Source organism: Limulus polyphemus, unplaced genomic scaffold, assembly GCF_000517525.1.
Source record: "Limulus polyphemus unplaced genomic scaffold, Limulus_polyphemus-2.1.2 Scaffold1469, whole genome shotgun sequence".
NCBI lineage: Eukaryota > Metazoa > Arthropoda > Merostomata > Xiphosura > Limulidae > Limulus > Limulus polyphemus.
In genome coordinates, this window is record NW_013667079.1 from 217,395 (window position 1) to 227,345 (window position 9,951).

The 9,951-nt window shown below is 32.0% G+C and overlaps 1 protein-coding gene across 2 annotated transcripts in view; it reads right to left on the bottom strand.

The window, feature by feature from the left end:
- Positions 1 to 9,951, bottom strand: part of LOC106463721 — a 61,420-nt gene that overhangs the window by 5,997 nt on the left and 45,472 nt on the right. For both annotated transcript variants that reach the window (XM_022391303.1, XM_013923783.2), the window contains exons 17-19: positions 9,493 to 9,554; positions 3,063 to 3,225; positions 2,001 to 2,127 (exon numbers count right to left, since the gene is read on the bottom strand). In XM_022391303.1, the coding sequence (XP_022247011.1) occupies positions 2,001 to 2,127; positions 3,063 to 3,225; positions 9,493 to 9,554 (352 nt within the window). The remainder of the gene's footprint in view (positions 1 to 2,000; positions 2,128 to 3,062; positions 3,226 to 9,492; positions 9,555 to 9,951) is intronic.

The window sequence follows — 9,951 nt, forward strand, 5'->3', positions numbered from 1 at the left end:
CATTATTAGGTTATACTTTTGTTGCTAAGCAACATGACAGAAAAGCCATTTTTGGAATGCATTTTTGCCAAAAAGCACTGGCTTTTCTATATATATATATATTAGATGTTGTTATATAAGGAACCACTTCTTTTCTATGTGTTTTTTTTTTTTTGCTAGCCTGCCTCATTAAAAAGATGTGCATGTCTGTGATTGATATTTGTAATATAAGGAACCACTTCTTGTCTATGTGGTTTTTTATAGCTTGCCTCATTAAAAAGATGTGCATGCATGCATGTGGATAAGATAAGTAATACCCAGGTGCAAATCTTAAGGGTCCATTTAGTATGGTGGTCACATACACACAGACACACCCTTTTATCATTATAGATTATTGTTGCTTCCATGCAAAAAAATTCATGTTTCACACAAGTTTTTATCAGTTGTACATACTAAAACTTTTGAAAGACCCTCCACATCCTTGTCAGTGAGGATTTCCTGACAATCTTACAAAGCTTTCTGTCACTACAAATCATCTATCTAAATGGCCAAATCCATACTATGTTCTTGCATTTACGCTTTGAGCTCAGCTGTAAGTAGCCCTGTTAACAAACCTTCAAAGTAAATTAGCCATGACTGTGTCTCAGCACTAAGCTGCACCTTGGCCAAATGTATCACATCCTAGACTATTCAAGCTCAATATCAATGCAACATCTATCCCTACATTCAGCCATTCCAGACAATTACTCACTTGAAACACTGTAAAAAACAGTCCAAGTTATCCTTCACAGTACCCAAAAAATCAGCCAGCTTTACACTGATGCTTGTTGATCAGTAAATACAGAGATCCATGGCTTGTTTCTCAGACAGTTAGCACAGACAACTTAAATTGAAATTTTTAAAAAATTATATGAAGATATTTGAAGAGATATCTTAAGTTATGAATGGGTTAAAGCCACAAAATTTGCATAGTACAGACCCACGTCTCTCCAAACAACATGGAGATAGAAGTAAGCTGTTTTGTTCATCCAAGGAAGTAGATATCTCTATTTCAGCTAAACCCTTAGTTTCTCCAAACTATTCACTGAGATAGCAAGTCCTAAATGTGCAGTATTAAATCTAGAGTTAATAAATTTATTCAAATCATTTATCCAAACCAAGTAAGCAGTTTCCCATTATATGCAAGTTATATCTGTTGATTATCTGTAAACAAAACTTTTCAAACAATAGAAATTTTTTAAAGCTTCAGTTAGAAATATCAAGCTGGCTTATTTTTTAATTTTGTGTGTGCACACACATGCAGAAAAGTAATGTATGTACTGGTATTAACAATATTTCTATAATATTTAACACAGTGTTTTTGAATTTTTTCAAAGCTGGTTCAAGATAAAGTAATACAAAAGTTTCTACAAGAGTCTACAACCAATCCTACCATGGACTCTACAATCAGGTCCAACTTTGCTAGTCACATAAAATAAAGGACAGAGTGATCCCGTGAACCTATTAAAGTTTGCTACTAAATACAGATGAACTTGGATAAATAATAATAAAAAATAAATTGACATGTCTAAATGAACACTTTTTCTCGTTTATTTTCTGTGATGTTTAGAGCAGATACCCTTCACCAGGCAGTAAATTCCATTGTAACACAGACTTAACTGCCTGAAAAAGGGTATCTGCTCAAAACATCACAGAAAATAAGCTTGAAAAAGTTTTCATTTAGACATGTCAATTTATTCTTTATTATCATTTATCCAAGTTTTTCTTCTCATGTCTTGTGGAACAACACTTACTCAAGAATACTAAATACAGATAGTTTTGGAAATAATTGCAGAGTATATCTAATGACGCTGAGTAGTAAAAAAAGGGATTTGTCTTAAATTAATTTTTAAGTGTCAATAACTGTAATATTCAAATTAAATAACAAGCTGTGCTGAAGTTGTTTGGATTTTCTTATTTTTAAATGCATTTTGAGTCCTTACTACACCTATCATAATTTATTTTATATTTAACAAACATACCTCAACTTGAGCAGGAACAAAAATGTCCACACAATCATCTGAAATGCAAAGGCCAATAACTGCCATACCAAAGACATCATCTAAAGAAAGGGGAGTAGTCCGCCATGGTTCTACATAAGATTTTTTACTGAAACAATAAAAATTTTGAAACTGAATTTGGTACACTAAAAAGAAACTATCATTTTTCTTCACAGAAACTATGCTTATTTGATTGATTTAGAACTCATCCTTCATAAAAAAACAACTCTTATAAAACATTACAACTCATTTTACTCAACAAATTTGTTATTGCATAAATCATGCCATTTAAACGGCAGAAATTATTGTCTAAATTATGTAAATGAACTCTTTCTAGTCAACAAAAATAGTTGTGTAAGTAATAACATTTAAATAATTTTACTCAATGGCAATAGTTATTGTCAAAATGAAAAAATTAACTCTTTCTATTCAACAAAAATAGTTGTGTAAGTAATAACATTTAAATAATTTTACTCAATGGCAATAGTTATTGTCAAAATGAAAAAAAGTTAACTTTCTATTCAACAGATATTTTGTATAAATAAATATAATTTCAGTCATTCTTCTCAATGGCTACAGTTATTATCTAAATGATGTAATTTAACTCTTTCTACTCAACAAAAAGTTAACTCATACAAAACAGAAACTGTTATTGTCTTTATCTTTTCCTTAACCTCTACACAACAGAAATTACTATTGTTTAAGCTATGTTACTTAACCACTTCAATAAAACTGTTAAAATATTCAATAAAACTGTTAAAATAGTGCCATTTATCTCCTTCCACCCAACAAAAAAATCCTGTAATTTAACTAACTACTTAATAGAAATTGCTATTTTACTTTATTACACACAAATTGTAGAAAACATAATTATTTAAGTTATTTCATTCATTCTACTTAATGATTATTGTCTACATTATAATTGTTTAAAACTTATTTTCATGTACAGAAAGCATTAAAGTAGGCATAAAATCATATAACTCATCTCAATAATGTTAAATCTACTAACAATTTAGGTGAAACTGAAAGAAAAAAAGACTTTACCCTATTCCTTGAGGGGAGAAAAGCCCTAGCGACATCACTGTTGCTCGTACCAAGGTTTCTGTTGAAGGATTACCCATAACAACAATCAGCTGACCAATTAGAACGGAGAACAAAAGTTGGGGAATGTGAGAAATCTTGGCCAATACTTGAAAAAATTTGAATTCTGTAAAGTGATATTTCCATCATTATGATATTCTATGATTTTATTTTGAGTGACAGACAAAGAAATATGGAAAATGTGGTCAAAACTTCAAAAATTTTGGCAAGTGATAACACAGTCCGAATGATTTTTTTAAATGGTATAAATAGTAATTTTCCAACAGCATTTATAACAATATGGTACAAATAAACGTTTTACAGTTTGTGTGATGGAGTTTTTAACTGGATACAGATGTTAATTTCCTAAGAATATGTACAGATAATAATTTTTCTAACAACACAGTGTGAATGATTTTTGATAGCAAGTGTAGAGATATTTGGACATGGTGTGGATGATAACATTCTAACAGCATGCATTAGTAATAATTTTTTAAGCTGGTATCAATTATTATATGACAACATGTGTGAATGTTTTGATATGATGTAAATAACAAGTTTTTGACAGAAATAGTGAATCAAATATTTATATAAAATTTCTTATATGGTGCCATTTATAGTTTTCTTAACAGCCGGTGAATCAAATTTTGATATAAGAGGATTTCTTATGTGGTGTGATTCTTATATGGTGCCATTTATAGTTTTCTTAACAGCCAGTGAATCAAATTTTGATATAAGAGGATTTCTTATGTGGTGTGATTCTTATATGGTGCCATTTATAGTTTTCTTAACAGCCGGTGAATCAAATTTTGATATAAGAGGATTTCTTATGTGGTGTGATTCTTATATGGTGCCATTTATAGTTTTCTTAACAGCTGGTGAATCAAATTTTGATATAAGAGGATTTCTTATGTGGTGTGATTGATAATTTTCTTTATAAGTGGTGAATCAAAGTTTGACATAGGAGGATTTCTTATATGGTGTGGTCCATAAGTGTAATTTACAAGGTGAACGTGTCCCACCCACTTTTTGAAAGATGGAGATATATTATTTTTTAGCTTAGCTGTTTCTCTCTCAATTATTTTTACATAAAACCAGTTGTCATGACAAATGAAGCCTGCACTAGGTCAATGTGGAAACTCACATAACATTGCAGCTGACTCAGTCTTGGCACAGCTTGCATGGAGTGTTTGAAACATAGTCAGGCAGTTGGTCACTGGCAGCTAAGGAAGGAGAAGCAAAAATCTTCCAACTAGTAAGCTAAATATATAGTTTTGAACTACCAGTTAGATAAATTATGTCCATGATTTCACTGCTGTAAATCTTAAATAATTTTTGTGTGGACAAGAGGATCTAATTGTAAAAAGTGGTTGTCTGTACTTTAGTCTAAAACAATGAATTAAGAACATTTTTTAAAACTGATTAGAAAACTCAATGTAGAAGTCAAATTATATTATTATTGAAATGAAATGTTTATATTCTTATTTTTGTTTTAGACAACAGTGCCATCTAGCCTTAGTTTTTGTTTTGGTGTACAAACTACAAAGGAAAGACTTCCATGCATATGACTACTGTGGATAAATGTAAATAAAATTACTATTCTTTCTTCAGCTTTGGAAAGTCTTATGCCTGGAATTATTTATGCATAATTTCCACAAAGTGGAACAAATATGTGAAACACAATAACAGGATGAGTCAAAATGTATATACAACTAGGAACTAAGATAAGTTAAAAACTTAAGGAATTAGTGAAATTGTTTAGTACTGAGACTAAACAGTTAACAAGCTCTTCCACTCACATGTGTAAATCTACATGATGCTAATGTTTTAGTTTGTTAAGTAACAGCAGATGTTTGTTTTTGATTTTGGTGAGTTAAGAACTAATTTAGCTAGCTGTTTTGTGAAAGAACAGGTAGTACATTAACATCCCTGATATCTCCCAATAGGACTGTTTATTTAATTGACTTTTTTTGTGTATTTATAAAAAGTGGAAGTTTATGTGGCAATGTGTTCTTTGAATTTTTTTGAGCTACATGTACAATTATTCTTGTATAATAAATTTACTCGAAATAATTAAATAACTTTATTTTTCCTTTATTACATCTTAAGGAGATTCAACATGGAAATTGTGGTTAATATTTATAAGTTACAGAAATGTATAAATAAATGGTTTCATTATATATCTATATAAAAGCATTTTTACTGGGCCACCAAAATATTGTTAAGTGAACCAAGAGTTAGCTATGTTAGAAATTAAATGTGTGTATTTTTGGTTAACAGAAGTTACCAGTAATGTAAAATAAATGGACATAAGACTTTTTTCCAAGCAGTGCAGTGATTGAATTGTTTTTCATAAGATAAACTTGTAATCACAGCCATAAATATCAGACCATTACTATCCATTTAAAAGTATTAAACATACTAGATAATTGTGGTTAGGGCATAATAAAACTTTCTTTCTATACCAGTTCTTATTTTATAGTGTGTTCACATCTTTCATGTTAAAACATTATTTAACTCACATAGCAATATCTTAATTTCAAACAGGGTTTGTAAAACTATTCTAAAGAAGTGTCTCACTAGAATTTTTTTCTTTTTCTTCTTCTTATTATTATTTTTGCTATTATAATTTCATTCAGTTTTACATGCCTATATAAAGTAAGAATCCTTATTTCAGAGGTAATTTGAAAGAGATGTTAAGGAGTTTACTGTGGTACCTGAGTTTGGTATTTTTGCTGTCATGTTTATTGTAGGAGGAGATGCAATAGCAGACAGGTGTGAGCAGTAGTGCCACAGAAAAAGAGAAAATTATCAGCTGAACATCAACATCTGCCCAGCACAGAGGCATTTGAGGTAGAAGTCACAGAATTAGGAGGGTCGGAAAGAGATGACCTTGGAAATACCCCACATCAGCCAAAACCAAGGTTCATTACAGACCAAAAGTTGACAAAGAAGACTCTCCCTTTTTCAGGAGAAATGTTTCAAAGATTTTTCTAGTTCCACTAAAGTTCTTGTTTTAAAGGGGTGTTATGTATATAATACAGAAAAGTTTTCAGAAGCAAAAAATCACCACTTGCCAAAAAATGCAGATCCCGTGTTTGTATCCTCGGGATTTAGAAATTAAAAAAAAACTATAGAGAGATTTGCAAAACATGCTGATTGTCAATCGCATAAGGCAACAGTGATAACTCATGTTCAGGAGGAAAGACCAGTAGACATCCAGCTCTCTAGTGCTTTGGCATCACAGCAACAGAAGGAAAAATCTTGCCTATTGAAGATTGTAAGCACAGTGCAGTTTTTGGCATGGCAAGGATTGGCTTTTAGCAGTCATGAAGAAAAGGAAGAGAATATAAGCCAGCTGCTATAGTTGAGATCAGAAGATGATCCCAAACTCTTTATGTGGTTGATAAATAATCAGGATCATACCTGCTCTAAAATTCAAAATGAGATTATGAGTTTAATGGGCAACTCCATTGTGAAAGATATTGCAAAGCGAATTAGCTCTCTGCAATATTAGTAATGATTGATGGAACACAAGATATACATGGCAGTGAACAAAGCAATCTGCTTTCACTACATGGAGCAGGATCTGATGCCACATGAATAATTTATAGGTCTCTATGAAATGTCTTTAACAACAGGAGAAAGAATATCCAAGATTGCCACTGATGTCTTACTGCACCTCAATCTATCCTTTCTGGTCTTCGTGGGCAAACATACAATGATGCTGCAAGTATGTTGGGCTAATACACTGCTGCATAGGCTTTTCTTAGAAGAGTGACTATAATTTTTTATGTCCATTGTGATACTTCTTGTGTAAATCTCATTACTCAGACAGCTTATACAGCTTCTCCTGTGATTCAGGATTCTTTGCAGTGGGTTCACAAGTTGGGATGCTTGTTTTGACAATCAATTGGGGAAATTCAAGTTAATGTTCAGTGCAATAACAAACTTCAGAGTAGATCCTACACTACTCTGAAGCTGCTGTGTCCACAAGGTGGACTATTCATACCCTAGTTATTTGGTCAGTGCTCATCCAGTATGAGCCAGTGTTGCTTAGTTTGAAAGAGATGGCTTCATCTAGTGCATCAGATTCAGCAACAAAAGCAAACAGACTTCTGGAAAGATTTCAGAAGGGGAAAGTGATCCTGGGACTAATCCTAGCCATTGAAGAGAAAGAAGAATTGGAATGCCTGAACATGTCTTTGCAAAAGAGAACACAAACCATTGCTGAATTGCTTGCTGCAATGAAGTGTGACAAAAAACCCCCTTTCAAGAATACGATAAAGTAACAGAATTAATCAAGTCCTTGAATATCCAGCTAATTCAAATGTCACACATGAGAAAATCACCTAAGTCCTTTACTAGTATGGCTGTTGCACATGCACTAACATCTCCTTTGGAGTATTACAGAGCTGAGTACTGCAAGCTGCTAGACACTGTAGCTGTGCATTTTAGAGAGCTTTTCAACTAGTGAGGCCTGCAGATTTTTGAAAAATTGGAGAAAGTTCTCATTGGAGAGACTGACCAATATCCAAAGTTTATCAGGGAGTCATTACATGTGCAATTAGCCACGTACTTCTCCAAATACACTTACATTTCCAGCATTGAAGCTGCAAAAATTTTGAGGGAAATGCTGCTTGAGGTCTGTGGTCTTTTTGATCAGGTTGAAGTCCTTGTAAAGTTATTGTTAATTGTCCCTGCCTCCTCTGCTGAAGCTGAAAGGAGTTTTGGCACTCTTAGAAAGCTGAGAGCCTGGCATCGTAATTCTATGAAACAAAGTTGTCTGAATAATGAAACCATTTGTCACATGTCTCATATTTGTAGGTCTATATATAACGAATTATTACAGCAGATACTCCATGAATCACATTTATAGGACTTCAAACAAAGGACTACCAAATCTTGAAAACATGTCTTATATTTGAAGGCCTATATGAATGAAGTAACTCTAAATGCAGGTAATAAATGCATCATGTTGAAATGCTTGTAGATAAAGCAATTCAGAGTCAGATAATCCATATCTGATACTTAGAGGTTTATAAATTAATGAACTCGTACATGGCCAGCATTCCGTCCTCGAAGACCCAGACCCCTTCTTGTTGTTTATCTGATATTCCGATCCAGTAGTAAACACTATTAATCATCAAAATGGATACATTTTGTCATAATCAGGTACCTGATGATGACAAAACTTTGTCGAAACGTTGTACATTTGCTGTTATGTTAAACTTATATTAAAGTTTTTCTTCATTACCCATTCAAGCCGTCTCCAGCCATTATTAGTCCCAAAGTGGCTTCCTCATCACTGAATTTGAATTTACACTTCTTATTTATCGATATAAAGATAAATGAATTCTGAATACAGGCAAAACATGTATCATGTTTATATGGCTATAGAAAAACAAATTCTTAATTGAAACAATCCACATCTCATGCTTAATGTTTGTTTGTATGCTACAGATAAAGAAACTGTGAATCCAGACAAGCTGTCATTTGTTTGTAACCTACAGAAAAAGGAAATTTGAAAATCCACATCTTATGTTTGTATGCCTACAGACAACAGTTTTCCTATACTTTCTGTTCTTTCACAGAGTTAAGCCTAACTTTTTAAGTTTAATATAGGAACTTTGTTTAGAAAAAAATCAGCATCTAATGTTTTTCTAAGGCCATAAAAGGGCTTTAAATACAACTACTTCTTTTTTTAGCATATGGTGGCTAGAGTCAGCACAATCTTCTCATCTGTGGTTGTTTAGATCAATTTTAAACTTTCTTGCTCCTAACTGCGATTTTTACTCTTTATACTATGTTCCACTATGTGCTTGAAACACGACTCAAAAAGAAGCCATTTTAGTGCTCAGAGGCTTACTTAGCAGATATATGTAAATTCAGTTTGCTTTACTGAATTATCCTGTTTAAAATTATTATAAATAAGATATAATTAAGGTTTTATTTTATATTTCATAGGTTACTTTTATGCTTTGTATAGTTTTAGGTTTTAAACTACTTTAAGTTGAGTTTCTGAATCCCACTCAATTAATAATTTTAAAATACAAACTTTATTAAGCACAACTTTCAATGTTATATAAACACTTAAAATGATCATGAATCAAATTCAGTGTTACAATCGCATAATTAATTTTGCACTGAATATTTTGTATTATGGACTTTCTAAAAAGCTTACTGACCAATCACTTCTATTTCTGTGCAACTACTAACACTTTTGATAAATAAACATAACATTAGTTAAATGACTCAAAGATGTGATTTCAAACACACTATCCATAAAGAGTTGTACTTACCCTCAGATAAAACTTTCAAAACATTAAATATACTCTAATAATAATATTATATTTTATAAAATAACCAAAAAAATAATTACATGACAACTTACCAGTTCCATCCTCTCCAAGTCTATCAATTTCATCCCAAATTTCATCCAAGGTTATTCCTACACTACACATAGAAATATCTTTCAACTTCTCTAGTTTCTGTTATTTATTCAAACATCTAATGCATTAATAATTCACTATTCAGTACACCCTACACATTCCTAGCCACACCAAAGGCTATACAAGCATAATGTCAAGCAAGTTTACAGAAAATCAGCTTATTTTCTGTCAGTACCATTAGAAATGTACCATACCACATCTTGAAATCTGTTACTATGATTTTATCCATCTATGACTGCATCATTTTGCTTCTGATGCTTCCTGATACAAGCACTCCAAGTTTACATTTAGATAGTTTTTCACAAGAAACAATTAATATACACCTGGAAAAAAGTTAAGCACCCCCGTGTTTTTTTCAAGTGATTCAGATTCGACGTTCTTGTGACTGATTATAAATTACC